The sequence below is a fragment of the Pezoporus flaviventris genome, unplaced genomic scaffold (genome assembly GCF_033815535.1).
Source record: "Pezoporus flaviventris isolate CSIRO_AGI_PZ_B2104156 unplaced genomic scaffold, CSIRO_AGI_Pfla_v1 ptg000073l, whole genome shotgun sequence".
NCBI lineage: Eukaryota > Metazoa > Chordata > Aves > Psittaciformes > Psittacidae > Pezoporus > Pezoporus flaviventris.
The window spans coordinates 4,023,167-4,043,668 of record NW_026892621.1 but is presented as its reverse complement, the minus strand read 5'-3'; the positions used below and the strand labels follow the sequence as shown (position 1 = coordinate 4,043,668).

At 40.5% G+C, this 20,502-nt stretch overlaps 1 protein-coding gene across 3 annotated transcripts in view; it reads right to left on the bottom strand.

Moving 5' to 3' along the window:
- Positions 1-3,638: 3,638 nt before the first annotated feature.
- Positions 3,639-20,502, bottom strand: part of PPARG (peroxisome proliferator activated receptor gamma) — a 78,070-nt gene continuing 61,206 nt past the window's right edge. For all 3 annotated transcript variants that reach the window (XM_061472948.1, XM_061472946.1, XM_061472947.1), the window contains 3 exons: positions 15,013-15,212; positions 11,313-11,763; positions 3,639-4,247 (listed from right to left, as the gene is read on the bottom strand). In XM_061472948.1, coding sequence (XP_061328932.1) covers positions 4,000-4,247; positions 11,313-11,763; positions 15,013-15,212 — 899 coding nt within the window. In that variant the 3' untranslated portion in view covers positions 3,639-3,999. The remainder of the gene's footprint in view (positions 4,248-11,312; positions 11,764-15,012; positions 15,213-20,502) is intronic.

Sequence of the window (20,502 nt, the reverse complement as noted above, 5' to 3'; positions counted from 1 at the left end):
AAGCATTTGGCAGGTGTATGGCTGAGCTGCTGGCCCAGCTGGGTTGCTTTGACCCTCGTTTTTGTTTTGCTTCTCTAAATCTCTAGCTGCAGCTTTGTGTTGCTTGTGTTTACAAAGTTGACGTTAAGGGAGAGATATTACCTCTTACTTAAAAGGAAGAATCCCCATTAAGATGTACTCAGCTTCAAGAGAGAGAGTTTACAATTGCTGATCAAATATTAAGCCCTGATCCCCCAGGGCTTAACTGTACCGCTGGTGAGCTGAAGCCTGGAGCACGTATGCTGAAGGGAAGGGGCAGGGCAGGCCTGTGGCACTTCCACGGCTTGGAAACCCGAGTCATGGCAACAGTTATCAGGAGGGCCATTTTCTAGGCTTCGTTATGTCAGAGTACTGAAGGGCTGTCTGTGTTGGGAAAAGGTTATGGTAGGAACATACAACCCCACTGCTTCGTGTCATGCAGTGCTGAAAGGCAGTGAGATACCTGCAGGTGTAGGGTAAACAGGTTTTCTTCGCTGTTATGGAAACAGTGATTAAAATGGTCTCGGCTGCCTTTGCTATAATAATGGTGCTGTTTTTCTCTCGTTTAAGTTTTCATTTTCAGGCCACTCACAGCAATATTTACCGTAGAAATGGTCACCAATGAACTTTGCCTGAAGAAGGTAATTTCTCCTGTTACATAGAGACCCTGGAGCTTCCACAAGGAACAGTTTGATGACTGGCTGGTGCTGGGCACGGTGGGGGAAATGGGCAGAGTTGAGGATAGGTGTAGCTATACCAGCTGCCATTCTCTGAACAGGATCTACTTCCAGCATTTTTCTGCTGAAAAGCAGACGAGTGTAAAACGTGAGACAGAATAACAGCTCAGCTTTAAAGCCTGTGGGAACGTACCAGTATTGAACTGAGCACATCAACTCTGAAGATGTTGCGCTGTAGGGAACAGATGGGTAAGGAAGGAGAGTAAAACACAAGGCGAATGAAGTTCTTCAAAGGCAGGCACGTACCAGCTGTTTCTATTTTTGAGTTGTGAAATGGTTTTAGTAGCACTGGAGATCAAAAAACAAACTGTTCATTTATGGCATAGCCCATTCTAACCAAAACTCCAGAGAGCCTGGAAATATTACAGCCTACTTAGAAACTCCCATTAGCAAGTTCTTTTGTTTTTAATAAATAATGTCCCATAGAAACAGAAAGTATTTACAATTAGATCAAAATTCTGAATGTAATTCACAAGAGAAAATGCTATTTTTTGAGAAAATGTTTTCGTATCCTCATAACAGTCATTTGTTCTAAATTAGTACATAGTGATTGCCCATGAAATGAACATTTTTCCCTTAAGACCGATTTTTGTAGAGAAGTATTTTAGGCCAAACTTCCTAACCATGATGTAACCGTTTTAAATCAGAACATTTCTGTGATTAGTAATTCACATGAAAATTAACATTTTCCATCACTTGAGGAAAACATCATGCATAATTATCAAACTGTAAGAGAAGACATGATGTGGGAAGAACAATAGTTTATTAGAGCCGCTTATACAGTTGAAAGAAAAGTATAGGCTTTGGGGCAGTCAGGGCCTTCATCCTAATAGAGGATAACACCTCTTCCAGCAAAACTGTCTTCTCTTTTATCCTATGAATATGATCATGCTGCCACTCTCAGAATATATGGATTGCATATGTCCATGTTGGACAGAATGGCTTAAACCCTATCGCTGCCAAACTGCTACTGTCAAAAATACTACTACTTGCACTAAAGTGGGATTAAGCTCTTTGAGTTAATGTGCTTCTTGGTTACACAGTTTCCTTCTGTAACAATGTAATGGGCTTAATTTCGTTGTCAGTGCATCTCTTCCACTGTCCTTTGCAAACAAGTTTTAATATTACCTACACAAGAACATGCCCTAGAGTTCTTCTTTATTTAAAACTAATTCTGAAGTCTCATTTCTAGTGAAGCCAACGAATGTGAAACTGGATTTTATTGCTGTGTGTTACTATTACAGGAATGCAGTGTTGGAGCTGTGGTCCATCTCAGGGCCAGTTAATTGTTGATATGTCCTCCTACAGGGGGGGATGAACTCTGCAGTTAAGTAGAGGCTCTCCCACTAAGGGATAGATGGCAAAGTTTCAAATGTCCAGTGGAAAACAGCTTAAAACGAGAAGAGAGAACATATGTTCCCCTCAGAATCTGATGCTCTGCTAGCACGTGTCTAGCTTGAAATGTGCAGGAAACATGCAGTCTTGAGCATTAACATGCAATATTCCATTTGCTTTAGGCAACCCTTTCTAAGTTACCTGGAATGATCTCATTGTGAACCTGGTGAAGATCAAAGCTGTTCACTTTAGCCTTACACTGACTTCATCTCAGTGCAATTTCACCTGTGGGTTTTAAACCTTGAGGCTGCATGATCCAATTCTCCACACTTCCTGGTGGGCATAACTCCTACTACTGACCATGGGCCCGGAGGTTATCTGAAATTAGGAGGAAACACTTCTAGGTGCAGAAGGCATGAGCTCAAGGATTTATTTTACTATTTGACTCTGTCAGCCTGTTTATTGCACAGTTTGCACCAACGCAGAACTTCAAGGTCTGCATCGGGGTTAAGGCCAATTTATCATCCCTGAAAATCCAGTCTACTCACATCTACACTTACATTACCTCTTGGTCCAGTTACGTAGCACCACTGAAATTGTCTCACTAAGTTTAAGGCACACTTCTTGCTACATAAATAAAATGTGGGCATGGGGAGGAAACTAATGATATTAAACTGAGGATGGCTCCTTACTTCAATATAAACATTACAATTAGCGGCTTTTCCCCCCCAACATTCCCTCTTCTGGTCCACCAGCGTGGCTCACACCTGTGACTTTGTCAGGGGAGCATTCACAAACAGCAGATGTGGGCGTGCTAGACGTGAATCTAAGGGAACCGCACACCAGTCCTGAGAATACCCAACGAAGATAGTGTAAGTAAATTCACCTTCTGCTCCATTTATTCATTTCCTTGTGCTTTGCTGCCAGTGGAAACCTTGGTGACATTATAGGGCAACATATACAAAGAAATTAACAGTCTTAACAGCAGTGGACACCTCAAAGCATTCTCCTTGCCAGTGATAAGCAGTGATGGCTCAAGTTAAACTAACACAGTAGGGTTTCCATTACAGGTGTATGTTTTGAAGAATGAATTTAAACCTTCCTTTAGTTTAGGAGGAGTCATGCAATTCCAATTCTCCTTGACATTTGGGACTGAATATGCTGTTCAATGATAGGTCGGTCATCAAATAATCTGGGAAGGTCTCAGGCCAAGTGCTTTGCACAAACCAGCTGCAGACTCAACCAAGTGACTGAAAGCTGCATTAATACTGCCTGCTGGGGCATGGGCCTTGGGAAAAGACTCTGCTTCCCAAGAGCCATGAGCAGAGCACATGAATGAGTTCTTGTGATGGGATCTAGTTTTGGGGCTTGCCCACAGCTGATGGGCCTGTTCTTACACTCAAACCTCTTCACAGAGCTCTCTCTCAGTGTAGGAATTACATTCGGGTAGGCACTTTTGCCCCTGAAACTCTCCTAGGCAGTTAGACTCACTGTGATTCCATTTCATTGCTGCTGCCTTGGGAGCACAAAATCAAACATACTACTTCAAACGTTTCCCTAGCAATGTTTAAGGAGATGTTTATTTCTCAGTTGCAAATGGAACTGCATGCTGAACCAACCCGTGAAGCATCAATCATACTGCACAAGCAATTGTAAGAAATAAGATATTTAAAAAATTACTTCTGAAAATACTGCCAACAATTTTATGATATAGATATTTTTAATATTAAAAGTAAATTGTAAATGTATCTTTATAAACAATATGCATAAAATAGATCTACTATACTAAGCTCTCTCTTTTTAAATGCTGCTTCACAGTAATTTCTTAGATATGCAAAGTTTTTCCTCCAAGAAATAGTGCAATCTGAAGAACATACATTATGTCAGCGGATCAGAACTACTGTGGTCATTAATACAAGTCTTTGTAGATCTCTTGTAGGAGTGGATGAAGGCTCATGTCTGTCTCCGTTTTCTTTATGATTTGCAAGAGCTGCACGTGTTCCGTTACAATCTGTCTGAGGTCCGTCATTTTCTGCAGCAACTTTGCAAAGAGCTGTGAGGATTCGGGGTGATTCAGCTTCAGCTGGAGCTCCAAAGCTTGCAACAGATTGTCTTGTATATCTTCAATGGGCTTCACATTTAACAAACCTGGGCGGTCTAGGGGGAAAGAGGGGAGTTGTAAGTTTATGAAGAATGTGGAAACATCGATCTCATCCCTTGGTTTCTGAAAGATTTCTTAGTGTATTGAGCACTTACACACAGCACTTCCTGACGACTGTTTGACAAACGGGTTTATCTGTAAGATTTTACTAGAATTTGCTCAAAGACATTTTAGAAGTAATCTCAGAAACAATCTGAGCATTTGTGCGGTGCGGATCCAGAGGCAGGTTCGTGCAACACGGCAATGCATATTCCACAGCAACCTGGGAGTGTTTATGGAAAGGAAGAGTGATTTACAGTTGGGGCATAAACAGTCTGTGTCGATTAACTCACTTACCTGGCACATCAACATATCCTCAGATGGATTTGCATGTAGTTACTACCATTAAAAATCTCTCCTGCTAAGGGGGATGCTAACCTATCAAATTAAAATAGGCATAAATTCAACTTGTGCAGTCACACTGACTTGGGGCATTTAAAAACCACAGGCTCAGTTCTTCTCCACACCCGAGTTCCAGGTGCCATTAAGAAGTCTCACAGTAGCTTTCAGCATCAGCTCCTCAGCTCAGCCCCGAAGGCTTATGGCAGTGGAGGACGGAGAGATGTGGCTTGCACAGAAAATGCCTTTTCTGGGCTCATGCCAACAGGGAGTTCTCTCTCCTCCATAAGGATGTTTACAGCCCGGGTCAGCTACTTGCACTGCCACAGCTGCGAGGTCCAGGATTATCTTTGATGTATCTTATTCTTCAGCAACAAGCAAAATCTTTCCCTTTTAACCAGTAGTATCTTTCATCATAACAGCTATCCTGTTATTTCTGTCTGTCCCCAAATACCTTCTGAAGTGCTTGCAATTATTAGTTAACATCGTTTGTAACATTTGTTACAATGAATTACTTGATTCTACACCCATGAAAGTTGATAAAGTTGCTTAACATTACTAAATCCTCACAGATGACAATGAACACCAGTAATGTGTTACTGCTGAAGTAATTTCATACCGGGTAATGCATCCTGATCATCAGAATGGAAGAACAGTCAATGATTTCAATGACATTTGCTGTGAAGCTATATAGTCAATTTAGAATCAATAAAAAGCAGTGCCTGAAATCACTTCCCTAAGGCAATATTTCCAAATTTGAGCTATATTAAACCAGTGAAAAATAGCCTGTTATTTCCTGTGATCTCAGTAACCTTTCTGTGCATCCAGTTCTACTAACTCGGCCTGGCTTGTGCTGCATACTAGGAGCAAGGCTGAGAGAAAACAAAGCTCTTTATAAACACATTGGGGTTTTACTCCACAGACCAAAAACTGCAGTGTGAACTAAAACTGAAACCAAATGAGTATCGCAGCCATGAAGACACGCAGGTCAGCCATTAGGAAAGGACAGTTAGCTCTCAAAGAGGTGAAGCTGGGGAGAGCTTTTCAGAAGCTGGAATAATTGCAAGTTTAAATATGGAGCTTGACATCTGATGGTGGGTTTACGAAGTGACCGTGTTCAGTGGTAGGTGATGGGACTCACTGAGCCATTTGGCCGCTGTCTCCATGTGGGGTTTCATGCTAATAGGCTGTGCTTGTCTTGCAGAGATCACCTATTTGTGCCATGCCATGGCCAGTACCATAAAGCATGGCTCAGAAAGTCTGTGAGTAAATATCCTGCAAGCAGAAAATCGTCCCCAAACAAACAGCTACTTTACTAATGCCCTTTGGCAAGATTATCCAGTCATTTTTAGAGAAACTTACGAGAGTTTTGGGGAAATCTGAGGTATTTCCTATTACCTCCATTGACTGCATGTGCTGGAAAACCACTGCCTTCTTTATGCCTTTCAGAAAGTTCCCAGTTTCCAGGACGTCAAAGCTGTTAATGATTTTGGCTTTGGGGTGCGATAGCTTTAAATTTGACTTCTGTGCTGCAGCTGAACTCTGAACTACGTATGACTCAGTGCTCAGTGATAGAAAAAATCAGAAAGCTCAAAGCCTGTGGCCTTGATTTCCTCTGAGATTAATCTCCCTTTGCCCCCTGCTCCTTTTATGATGGGAATTTTTAGGGTGTGAGATTTGCAGCAGTGAAACCCAGCTCAAGCATTGTGCTCCCCAGCACAGCCCAGGAGGCAAACCCAGGAGATCAGTACTGAGGCTGGGACTCGCCAAGGAGCCCCCAGATTGGGGTGCCCAAGGTCAGTTGAAGTTCAGTGAGACTTAAGCAACTAAAAGCCCTAAGCTCCTTTGAAAACCCCAGTCTAATGGGTTTATAATGACCCAGTGGGACTAGGGTCAGAAAAGATGACTATGACAAAAACCTAGGAGATAATCAGATGTTATTTTTAAATAAGCCAATTTGAGAGGAAGGAAAATTCCCATTGAAGGCAAGAGAGATTTTTCATGAATGAGAACTTTGGGATATGGACATTAGTTTTTGGGTGTTGACAGTTTGTTATACTTTCTCAGTAAAAACTTCTTACAGAGGAAAATACTGTTTCTCTTCCAAGAAACTTATCTAAATTGGGGGGAAGGGAAGAAGGAAATAAGAGGCAAAAGCTTTAATATACAGATATTATGGTATATTTCACGTTGTTAAGATGCTCTTAACTATATATGCTCTAGATTAATTGGGCTGCTGCACCAAAACATGTACCAGAAATGGGGGTAAACAAGATGTGACACTGGTGGAGGCGTTTGGAGAGGCTAAGAAAGAGAGTTGCTGTTTGACAGCTCACAGAGAAGTGTGCAAGGGGGAAGCGCTGAGAGGAATGAAAGCAAGCCCCAGTGAGTGGCAGTAGGACTTTCTTACTATACAGTGACATTAGGCTGCAGAAGGCCAAAGGAAAGAGGGTTGAAATGATGATGAGACAACTGAAAGCAAACTGAACACCACTGTTAAACCTCTCTGATACAGAAGATTGCTGATGGAAATTTAACCTTTTTATGTGCTATTTGTGACCTGCCTTTTATCCATTCAGACTATGCCAAGACAGTACCACATTTCTCTTTTCATTACTACTTGTCTTTATGGATTCTGTATCATTCATCGTCATATGGCTGTTTCATTTGGTTTGGAAATTCTGCAGGAAGCTGTTCTAAGGAAGAAAATGGCCACAGAAGTGACCATTAGCCCCTTAGCTTTGACTGCCAGCAATATGACTGCCTGAATTGATGTTCTATTCTGGGTCAGGGAAAAATACGTTGTTTATTTCCTTACAGATTTGGGTGCTTCTTTCCTGTCCCTAACAGTAATTACAATTTGATTTCTGTTCCTCACATATGAAACTGCCATCTGCATGCCTTTCCCCCTACCTTTATATTTTAGTACCTGTGATCAAGTGCATTTTGCATTCAAATACACAATCTGCAATCTTAATACGATAAAACAGGCAAAGATATGGGTGACTGCACAAGCGTGCTACTTCTTTTGCTGAGGCAGATATGACTCAGCAGTCCGAGGTTTTTCTTCAGGACTGTAACGTGTAGTGTAGTCCCCAGGACTGTGGTTCAAAGCCCACAGTGGTTATCTGCAGTTCCTGGTGTGATTATGAAATGCTTCTTTGTTCTTTGTGCTTTGCCAGAGCAGGATTTGTGTAGCAGTCAAATATGAGCTATTCCTTGGTACTGTTCAGTGATAAAACTTCCAATTTTGCTGATCTCAGATTGCAGCAGAATGACCGAATGCAATGCTTAAGCAAGAGCAGTGGCTGCTGTGAAGAACACACCCAGAAACAGAAGTGAATGAACATTACTCAGTTCAGGTACCAGCCTGACTGCACCTCTGCGTAACAGAGTAACAGAGTCTGAGCCTTCACAGGTATTCCCTACTACAGTTCCCAACCACCACTGTAGCCTAAACGCTGCAGCAGATCGTATACAAAAGTTCAAGTCTATGTGGACATGCTACAAAATCACCTTTTGAGCTTTTCCTTTATTTAACAACCTGCTTGAGTGAGTTGCTGGCTGTAAATGTAGATTATCCTAATAGCTTGGACTACCCTCTTTCCTGCACAAACACAGACATCCAGCTTGTTCTCCTTACACCTTCTTATGACAGACTTCATTTTCAGCTCTGGTGTATAACCATGTTTTTAAAGATACTTCAAGTTATTCAACGTTTATACCATGGCAGTAGCTACTGGCTGAGGGTATGCCTCAGTGGAATACAACAGGAAGGAAGAGTATCTCCTTGACAGAAGTTTTCCAAATCCCATCTTACCAAATGTACGTACTTATCAAAGTTACCATAAGTAAAAGGACATTGTAATGAGAATTTGGCATTGCTGTAAATGCCGTAAAGCATTTCTTGTGTAAAACCAAGCTAATATCCTATAATATCCTACCACTCACACGCACAGTCTCTGTCTCATCAGCATTAAATTCAGGATACTAGAATTCATTGGCCATTTACACTTGTTTTAAAGCACAGTGAACCAACGTTAAGAATAACTCCTCAGCTTTGTAATGACGTGTTCAGAGTGACATTTGGAATCACTGAGCAGCTCAGGAACAGTCAAATGATTGACACTGGAAGCAGGAATACTTTCATTCTGTTGATGTTACAGTTAATTTGTCAGCCTATTATTGGCAGAGAAGTATTTTGCCTCTTCACATATAAGGCAAAACAACTGGTTCGCTGTCAAAAGGCTGAACTGTTTTATAGGATTTGTGGCAAAGTCCAAACACACTTCACAATGAAAAGCTTTCTACATGTCATGTTCCAGCTGGAATCATTATCTTTCTCTTTTCCTTCCCTCTGCTCTTCAGAGCTGCATAAGAGAGCGTGCCGTGGAGCTGCAGAACGGACATCATTTCACAAGGCAATGACAGACTCACTTCGAATCAGAGCTTTTGGTGAGGATCTTTCTGCGTGTCACAAACTGCTTTGCTTTTTAAGATCTTTGTGCACAGGATCTCTTGAAGTGACTTAAGAATGAGAGTATTCCTGCAGCCAGTAAAGGCCTTGAGGTGATATCATATGGCTTTGAAAACCAGTTTTCAATGAAATCATCCTGGCTCAATATTCCTACAGCTCTTGCAGAAACAAGAGCATCTGAGCCCCCTGAGGAATCAGATTTCAGTTCCATACCACACATTATAGTCCCCCAGAATGCATACAGGTCAGTCAATATACATCATACTTGACTGTAAGTTCTATGATAAAAGCCATTCTTTAATTCCCTGCCAAGCTTAATTGTTTTCAGAAGAGAAACTCAGTTTTTGCAAATAACTATCATGTTTTGGTTTTTTTTTGGGAGGAATAAAAAGAGTTCTGAATAAAGACAGTGAGTGAGAGATCTTGGCTATCAAGAAATTAAGGGATTTTCCAAGAAAGGGGTGGTTGATTTTTATATGGATTTATATTTTTATCTGGCTTTCCTTCAGGGTTATTTAAGAACTATTAAAATTGAGTAGTTCTTTATGGACCTCTGTTTGCAAACTATCCTTTAAAAAGAGACTTGCTGATAAACCTGCTTTGACAGAGTCATTTTTTCCTGTAGATCACTGTCCTCCTGAGATCTAACACGTGAGATCAGTTCCATGATACCTGTTCCCTTTAATGCCAACCAGGCATCACCAAAGACCTAGCTTTGCAGGCTGTAAGGTCCCTTTTCTCACTTAGGAGTGGATTTTGAGAGGTCTGTTCCTCATCTGGTAGATTTCATTCTATTAGCAAATGCAAAATATCAGCATGTTTTGGGGGATTATTGCCCCAAGAGGTTTAGATAATTTCTCCTCCCCCATCAAAGCCAACCAAAAATACACCAATAGCATATTTTCCCTTCCTGAATTAATTCAGAGTCCTCAGGGATCATTGTGTTCAAAGGTTTGCACAAGGGAATGGCTCCTGGGAAGCGCACTTGTTTGAAGTGGATTTTAGTTAGTCTAATAAACCAGGTTGTGATACCACATTTTTACTGAGTGAAACACAGTGCCAGGAGTAATTGTGTGTGATTTTACATGAAGGTATAGGTAACAATGCACGCTCAACATGTTTGGTTTCAGAACAATAGCAAGTGGTGGTTGTGTTTGATTGCTTAATCATAATGTAGTAACAACATACTCTGCATTTCTCTGTGGAGGATCTGAATTCAGAGCATTCAGCACATTCCTCCCATTGATAGCTGCAGAATCATTCTAAGCCAAAATACACACAAATCAGTGAGGTAAAATGTTCTTTGTGCGACATCACTAACTCAATGGTATTGGCTGAAGTAAGACCTTCAGTACGACCTGAACTGTGTGTCTTATACCTCAAATTCTCAATGGAGAGGTTTCATAAGTGAACTAAAATTAGTTGGCAGTCAGTAATTCACAAAAGATAATAGCTACATCACCTCGAACCAGATAGAACACACTGACTGTCTTCAAACAAGCTGAAAATTCAGTGCCTTGTTTAATGAAGTGTTAGAATGCATGTAGTCTGAGACCTGGGCCTGCAAGTTCATGTTTGCTAAAGCATAATGCATAAAGATTAATGCAGACAGAGCATCTTAGGAAATACGACCAGAGCAGACACACGATGCCTGCTTTTCTCAGCCATTAAGACAGCATAGTTTTCCTGAGGAATGCATTCTTCCCCTCTTTTATAGGCAAACCAAACCTTGCACGAATGAAAAAAACAACCATCAAAAACCCCATAACAATCCTGGAAGCCAAATTCCCCATCTATTTTGAAATAGTTATGGAGTCAAAGCTATTTGTGTACAATTAGCAAGCCACACAAGCTAATTGCAGGTTAAAACTCTCATGCAGAACTTTTTAACTTTCAGAAGCTCTTGCCAGTGAAATTCCACGCTTCCTGTTTTCAGGGAGGCAGGCCTGATTTTGTTTCCTAACTGAATGCACTGCTGACTCAGCAGGCATTTCTAGCTCCAGCATTAATAGCAGGTCATTTACATTCTCACGTTCTACCTGAAACTGAAAAAAGGGCAAACAACATCATGAAAGCTGAAAAGGAATCAAAAGCTATATGTAAATCCAGTCCCATCCTGCAGCATCGAGCATTTTCCTGTTTGCACAGGAACGAAAAGCGTCAATTCTGTTATCTAAAATATCATATCAAACAGGACAGCACTTACCTCCACTTAGTATAATGACAGCTATAAATATTGCCAGGTCACTGTCATCTAATTCCAGTGCATTGAACTTCACAGCAAACTCAAACTTGGGTTCCATAAAGTCACAAAAAGGTTTTCTCAGGCTCTTCAGAAACTCCCGTGTCATGAATCCTTGTCCGTCAGATACAAGAACTCCATCTTTATTCATCAGAGAAGCCAGGAGAGTATATATGATCTCATGGACCCCGTATTTCAGGAGAGTTACTTGATCATTCAGGTCAAGATTCACAAAACCTGGAATGTTCTTGGCAAATTCCGTGATCTCCTGCACTGCCTCCACTGAGCGGAACTGGCATCGCTGGAAGATGCGGATCGCTACCTCTTTGTTCTCCTCCTGCAGTGGGGACACGTGCTTGCACTTGATCTGATCTTCTCCCATCATTAAAGAGTTCATGTCATAAATAACAAATGGCTACAAATAAAAAGAAAAGACAATTTACTTTCAAATGTCCTTTCCATGAGCATTTGCCTCCTGAGAAACTGCAGCAGCACACAGAGGTGTCCCTCAGCCAAAACCACTGTGAAGTCTATGAGGAATATAGCAAGAGTAGCTGACCCCAAAGGCTCAAACCTTCATAAAGCTATTAAAATAAATATCCTCACAGTGTTAAAATGATTTACAGAAAGGCCAAATAGTTCTTAGGGCCTTCTCACGTGTTCCGTGAATCCACGTTCTAAACCCAGGGCTTTGGCTGGTACTTTCTCACTAGTTGTGGGAGGGAAGTAAAGGACACGGTTTCAAAATAGCTGTTTTCTTTACCCTTTCTTTTAATTGGTTTTCTTGTTTGTGTGTTTGTTTGACAGAAATTCTGTAACATCTGAATTTGAATTTGGAGTTTGGAACAAGGTTAAAATGTTCCTCCTTTTACCTGAATTTTAATGGCTTCTATAAGCCAGAATCTACCCAGAGAACAGGGCCATGTTTGCACTTCAGATGATATAACTTCTTTTCTATAGAAAGACAGAGTATATTCACTCTTTGATTACTTCCTATACCGTCATGTTCTTTGCAAGTTCTACCCATCTAGAAGATGCTGCAACTAATATCAACTTTGTAGTATTGGTTATCTGATAAATTTAACCTTTTGCTGTTAACTCCTTTAACAAGAACAAAGTTGGGATATATTTAAACTCAAACAAGCCGGCAGTGGGAAAGAAAACAACCAACGTGATACAAACTACAGGAGCACAATTCAGAGCACAGGAATGAGTCTGACTGTGAAATAAACTCAACTGCAATAAATCAATTTTGAGAGCAGACCAGGAGAAGTAGTGCCAGGAAAACTTTTGTTAGGATCTGGAAACAATCTGTTTCTGAATGTGCAGAAGAAGCTCCTGGTTTTAAAGGAACGGGTAAGTGGGGAATTCTTGAATTCATCTGAAGAATCTTTTCCTTGGAGGATAAATGACTAAACAGCTCATTGCTGCACTGAGAACTCTCACTGATGTGGATAGCTTTGTTAACATAGCTGATTAATTAATTTAAATACAATGAGTTATTCAACAAATGGACTAGAGAAATGCATTTTTTAACTTAAGATCCCTTGTGATTACATATCTAATTCATTCTAATGCCTTATTCACGAGTGCTCTCTCTCCTGCTTTTGTGGTCACTATATACTGAAGAACAAGATTCCAAACCAGCCCAAGCCTTCCTAACTGTAGTCAGCAGTCCTCTCCCACAGCATCACCTCCTGGAAGCTCCTACAGTTCTGTTCCTATTGGATTAAACCAGTTTTAAAGTCTTTTCAGGGCTAAATTACGATGGGATTCTTAGAACTGAAATCAGGTACTTTCTTTAGAGCCTGGGGATGCCTTTTGCCACCTGAGGTTACTACTCCCACAGTTCTGCCAATGGAGACTGTGGAAGTGTTTGCTCATCTGCCTCAGGCTAAATCAAACAGAAAGCTCCGACTGCTTTCACTGGGCAGGAGGGAGGGCTGGAAGCCGGCAGTGCTTCCCTAACCAGGAGAGCTGACTGGAAAACAGAGCTCTGGCTGTGAACTGGACCAATAGCATCTGCACAGGATGATTTCAGCTTTCAAAACAGGTTGGTTGAATCAATACTCCACTGCTTACAGGACCAAGGAAAGTGGTGCTGTGACTTTCCCAGTGATGACAGGCAAACATAGCTCCAGCCCCTGAGATCCAGTTGAACAGAGGGGAGGTGTGACACTGTTTTCCTACTTGCACTAGGATTTCAGTGTGAAACTGAACAAATAAACATACAGCACTGAGAAAAGCCAGGAGAAGGAGGTGTCTTTCAAGATGCAGTGCTATTTTGGCATCAGAAAAAGCATTTTATACAGCTCTGTATATATGTGTATGCACACATATGTAAACTAGTGGAATAAAAAGACGAGAGGAAGCTTTTAAAATGCATGTTTCAGTACTAGTAGGTCGTTCCTTTGTTTTCTTTCTAGAAACTCCTAAGTTGGGGCACCAAGTACAACCAAGTCATTAATTTTGTGCATGAACATGTCCTTTAGAAAGAATGTTTCCCAGTGCAGGTACATAGTTATTAGGATCACACTTAAAATCCCTGAACTGCTAAGTTAATTCTTTCCCCTGTTTCTGATATAGAGAGGGAACTGAGAAAACAGTTGGAAAAAGCAGTGCCGCTCAAGTGGACCTACCACAGCAGCTTTCTGCAGAGTAAAGAAACTACGCTGGTTAAACCTTCATACACTCCATGATGAAAGGCTACTCAAATTGTAAGTGTCCACCACATCTGCATTTTGATGCGAGGAGTGCAACCAAATTAGAGACAATATTTGAATTATTATTTTTGCCACCTTTAAAGCCTAAAACGCCTCCAAATTCTTGTCTTTGAAATTATTAAAGAAAATAAACCCCAGTGTCTGTTGTAAAACTGACAATTAAAGATAAACCAAAGCAAGAGTTACCAAACTTGGAAAACTGGTTTTCTTCTTCAGTATTAAAAGAGTGACAAAAATAGAAACCTCCCATAATTATCAGTTATCCTTCTCACTGCTAGAAAAGATTGTTACATATTGCCGGTGAAGTTTCCAAACATATATATCCCTATCCCTTACTTTTCAAAGATTTTCCTGTATGTTCTCCTCAAATCGAAATTGCACCAGCACAGGATGCTGATCTGATCCAAGATAACCCCCTTAAATGCAGGAAGTCATCAAAGCTTCATAAGAATAAGCATCATATTTAAGGCTAGTAATGCTGTTGGCACTGGGAATCGTTTGACACTTAGGAAAAGAGCATTCCTTTGGGAACAGGTAGTACTGATAATAAGCTGTGATAATATGCTGTGATACAGATGTTTGAATTGCATAGCTGCCAATTCCTGAGCGAGATAGCCACCTTAACAGATGATGTGGCAGATAACCTTTGGGGGAAGAGAAGGAAAACGGGAAGAGAGGCTCAGAGAATACAAAAAGGTTAAGGTGACCTTCACATTCTTGTACTGGTTTCAAGTATTTTATTAGGTGAACTTGGAGTTTTTTCAAATAATGTTTACTTATCCTATCTAAAAACATTTCCTGTGTTTCAGACACAGCTTGAAATATGGAACTGCCAACAGCAAAGGGGGGGGTGGGGGTTTCAAAGATGTGCTGTCTATGTAGTAAATAATTCACTCAAAAGAAAGGCAGAAAAAAACCAAAACAAAACAGAGGGAACTAACTGATTTGTCTGTCGTCTTTCCTGTCAAGATCGCCCTCGCCTTGGCTTTGGTCAGAGGGAAGGACTTTATGTATGAGTCATACAAATGCTTGGCAAGTGCTCGTAGATCAGCAGATTCGGGGTTTAACTGGTCGATGTCGCTGGAAATCTCTGCCAAGAGCTTCTCCTTCTCCGCTTGTGGCATTCGCCCAAACCTGATGGCTGAAGAAGATGACAAGCGATTACTACAGCTATAGTTGCACCTGAAAAAGCACACTTGAATTGCTTTTTATGTCACCTTTTGTTAGGAGCTCTTGAAGCCTTTATTAAAACAGTACTTAGGCAAGCAAGAAAAAGATGATTTTCCCCAGTCATATAGGCAAAACAGCGGAAGTGCTTTAAAGAAATACAAACAAACACATCCCAAAGAGGAAATCGTCTGTGTGCCCAAACAGTAAGGTTACAATATCTTGCTTGGAAATGCAAACCTGAGAGAGTTGCTGAAAACCACTGGTTCTACCTCCAATCTAAATAAACCAGAAAGAATCTTTAAGATATAAAAATCGTGCTGGCTGAGGCTGGGAACCACTTTTCAGCCTTGTATTATTTTGGGCAAATCACTGTATGGAGCTCAGGTTCTTCATTTGTTTAGAAACAAAACACTGCCATGCCTTGCAGGAACAAATTCCTAAATAGTTCAGCACAACTTAGCGTGGCAAGTGCTATGAAATGTTACTAAATGAATTAAGGAATGAGAAAGAAGTTGTAAAGGGAATACAAAAACCAGAAAAAAGCTGAGTTCTTGAGTTCTTCATGTAACTCTATGTGCATGCAGTATTGAGAGAACAGGAAATGGTTCTACCTACTCATATGGTCTCACAATTGCTCAATACTGACCAAGGCAGGCTGTAAACCTCCCACTGTGACCCATAAGCCTCCTCCCCAAGACACTCTTCATTCATATGGGGACTGACTTGGAAAATATTTCACATGAGCTGTCAAGATGAAGCCTGATTTATTGCATGATAGTTCAGGAAACAGAATTTGGTTTATTTTACAGAAACAAAACAAAAGAGCATCCAAACAAACAACAGGAGGAAGAGATAAAGGTTTGCATTTTGGCCTTAGAAAGAGAAATATTCTAAATATTTTTGCAGTGATTAGTGTCTTCCTTGGCTAAAGCAAAAGTGCTGTTAAGATCATACATAGGGATGATCATACAGGGAATGTTTCGTTTGGAAACAACCAGCCACTTTCCTTTCATGTGTTTGCTTGCAGTGTGCTGATGGACAAAAATGACACTTCTATTCAAGAGTAATTAGCTGTGCTAAGAAACAACCTCCAAACCCTACTTGTCAGATATACTTATTGATCAGTTCTCTTATTTCATGCCTCTAGAAACAAGGTGGGTTGTTTTTACAACTGCATTACAGCTCTCTGACAGCAGACTCAGTCTCTGAGTGCTGCATGCTCTGTATTTCATATCTGCTCACGTATTCTGTGAGTGTTCAGATGTCAGAATAAAAAGCTTCCTGAGAGGAAGCCATCTCAATGGGTAGAAATTGAGATATTCTTTTTACAGACATTTCCAAGAGCAAAATATTTAAAGAGAAGTTATTAACTTCAGCTTAGTTTCTATGAGGTACTAGAATGGCTCAGACTGACCCCACCCTGAAAACAAGCAGTGTGAAGGGGTGAGCGTATGGTGACATTAGTGATGCACAAAAAACTGATCTCAAACAAAAGGAGAGTTCATATTTGTACTGAGGGTAACTGAAATAATGAAAAGGTTCAGCATAGCTAGAAAGGAATTAAGTCAGCTCCATCTGCTGCCATGAGCACTGTGGCTCAACACTCCTTCGGTACTTTCATTTTGCAGTTCAAATGGATTCTCTCGCTAGGAACAATTCTTACTTGTAGTTAACACAAATCCTTTCAGTTTGTTTTTAAAAGCCATGCTCTGGAGGTTGGCAGCACTGAACCTTGCTGTGATCTCTGCATTTAGACATTCCTGAAGATGTAAAATGAACAAAGTCTGAGTGTTCTATGAATTAAATAGAATGAAAACTCACTGAGAATATTTTATAGCATTTACAGATCTTTTTTCTGATACTTAAGGACTGAGTCAATAAAAAGAATCAAACTGGCATCACCATAATAAAGCCAAAATACAGTATTACATAAATATAGTAAGAAGTTGTTATAGGGACAACATGCAGAAATAAAATGTGGGGTTAGGAAGGTGTTAACAATATGGCTAATAAAGGTGTTAAAGGTGAATTAGAAGTCCAGGTCAACAGTGTGGCCCAGCAATTCGTAACTTCACATCTTCATTAAAAGCTCTTATGTTCTTCACTAAACCTGGTTTCAGATGTAACGTTCCTTTCATATTACATTTGTGGAATTCACAAGATGATGTTTTATGATCAATGTATCCACTTTTCAAATGTGCATTTTGCAATAGCTTCATCAGTGTAAAAAAATCCTGTTCTACTTTGATGATTCTGATTGGCATCTTGACAACAAAGTCAACTCCTCAACATCTGGTTTTGAGGAAGAATTGGCAAACTGGAGACCTAAGTGAAGCCTTAGCAAGACTTCTCACACTGTTACTCTTAATCTGGAAAGAAAGCAAGGCAAATATTAGCCTCATGTAAAGAACTTCATAGAAAAGGAAAATCAGAGTTGCCCACGTCTAAAATGTTCATCACTTCCAGAAACCTATGAAGTGCAATTTATTATGACCTGAAGTCCTAACACGCAGTAAGAAGTCCTGAGGAGCTCTGAGGATCTATAAGTCCTTGAAGAGATTTCACAATCGGGTCAGGAACGAGGCGCTTTGGGCCAGAAAAATGTTTTGTTATGATAAATCCTACTTGTAAACTATTTTGGTATTGTAGGTGGAATGCATTCATGAAAATATTAAATAGAATGTTATAATATGCATTTTCAACAGCCTGATGTCAACCCTATATGCTCAGTCTGTAAGCACACCAGAAGTATTATGGAAAGAGATGTTGACTGGACACCAGGGTGAGACATGATTCTGGAGAGCTGGGCTTTGCAGAAGCACATTTATAACCTGGAATCTCTCTGGCACAAGAGCCCCTGTCATCAAGGTTATTTTTACAAAGGGGATTAAAAAATGTAGCACAGTATATTCAGTATATTGCTTCCCCTTCCATATTAATGTCTTAATATTAATTTAGCTCTAAAATAATTCATGCATTTCCCCGAGGCATTAAAAACAATAGGAATGTATTTGTTTTTTTCTCTACACCTGCCCCGTGTCAAATATCTACTGAAACATTCATAGTGATGTACCACAGTGCATATACCAGCTATGACACTGCCTAGGAAATAGAACTGTTGAATGGAGAGATTTGATGGCGAAGATAAAGGATTCTCAAACCAGAGATTGTTCTGTCAGTAGAGAGTAACTCAGCTGTGCAATTGTGTTCCTTCAAGGAACAGAAACTGGACTGATGGCAGACACCTTGCTAGAAACTCACATCGGGGGAACAGGCTGGTGCCTGCTTTCTCAAGTAGGTGTGCCAGGATTGAGTGGGATAGTTCCTGGTTTAAAACTTATGGCTGTTTTCCCCTAGCTGTTTCTATCTACTATTGCACTGATACTCCCAGCATCAAATAAGCTTAGTTCTGAGTATGAAACAACAGCATAGTACGTACATGATGTTTTCTGACTATGCTCCTATGTTCCTGCATGTCTCATCTCCTGTCCAAGAGTCTCTTGGGAAGTAAATGACAGTATTTGTGCTAGAAATTTGGTATTGCTAAAGGACATATTGTTGTCTATTCAAAGTTTTCAATAGCTCTAGTGTAGAATTTATAGCAGATGGCAACTTGCTCTGTCTTCATTTTTTTTAATGGAAAATAATATGGAGTTCAGGTGTTTGGGAATCCTGTTTCTGGTGTGCTGATCTATCCTGACCAAAGGATACCAAATTGCCTTAGCACAGTAGGCATGGATTACAAAGCCTAGTGCTTCTAACATTTAGATTGCACTGGAGTTCATCATACTATTAGTAGTTCATTTACTGTGAAGAGTCCTAGAGTAAATGCCCTCTTAGCATTCAGTTTTGGTTTGGCTGTGATGGTGGCACTTGTTTTCCTGCAAAGGGCTTTGAGAACTGTATGAAAAATGCTATAACCCCCAAATACTATTTATTCCTTTGCTGTTTCTTTCAGAGCTCTGCCTTGTTGGAATCAGATTGGATTTTTTATGTGTCTTTAAGAATATGCATAAATCTTATATATACATTCAACCCCCTGGGAACATCAGTGTGAAATCAGAGCATTGCCTTCACTGTGCTAAATTCTATGACTGCAAACACCCTTATTTATAATCTATTTTGGACTCAAAGCCCAAAGTTGCAGAGGAAGACGGTATCAAATGAAAAAGAAACAAAAAGAAACCACAAGGAAACACCAGCACAACTGCCAAAGAGAACCCTGAATTCTATAGCAGGTGTGTTACAATGCTGCGATTACATTGAAAGAAAATTCACACATGTATCATTGTACAGTCAACTGGGTTCTAAGCACTAACTTCCATTCTGGAATGCTTGTGTGCTGCACTCAGAGTGCAGTCAGATACAGCAAACGCTGCTCACAGCACACACAGCTCTCACAGCAGGGTCATGGCAGTGCCAACCCGCTGCTATCGCTGCGTGCAGGGGCTGATAGCTAATCCCATCAGTGTAACGGGGTTATCTCTTACTGGCCTGAGCCACCCAGCACTGGTTTGTCAGCACAAAGGATTGCCAGCTATCAGATCAGGGGTGGCGTTCAGCAAGACACCAGTGCTGGCAGCTTGCATCCAGCAGATAGGACCAAGTCTTCTGCTAAACATGTGAATTGACTGCACTAAGAATGGAAAGGAGCTCTTGCCGTTTTCAGCCCTACATAAACCATTAGGTTTATGTTGCCTGCCATTGTAACATCAGACTTCTACATAATGTAGCTCAGTAACACTGGAGCCCCTCAGGAATCTCAGCATTCTTTCTAGTGCTTAGTGTGTGAAAACTGTGCCTGGGGGAAGGTTTGTTCCACCTCTCTGGTTCTGTACGGATGGTATGATTATTGGCGATCTCTCTTTCCACATGTGTTTGTTTCTTTCTAAACGGGTGATCCATGCTTAAACATCATCCTTATATCATGAACACCTGTGCCCTGGAAGGCTTCTGCTGTAAGTCAGGAATTCTGAGCATAGTTTCCTAAAAAAAAAGGTGATCAAGACCCAAAGGTCTATGTTGTCAAATATTATAATTAACTTTGTTAGTGACTAGTTACGAATCAAACATTTTTTATCCTATAATTTGATGGGCAAAAGGATAGTTATCGTTTGGTTTTAATGTTTAGAATGTGTTTTATAAAGATGCTATTAGTTGCAGCAGGTACTGTTCAATGTTTGCTAGCATTGTAGGCAAAATGTGGGGCAAAATTCAGTTTGTGGTACTGGCCTGATAGCTTCCTGTTGGAGAAGTCACTC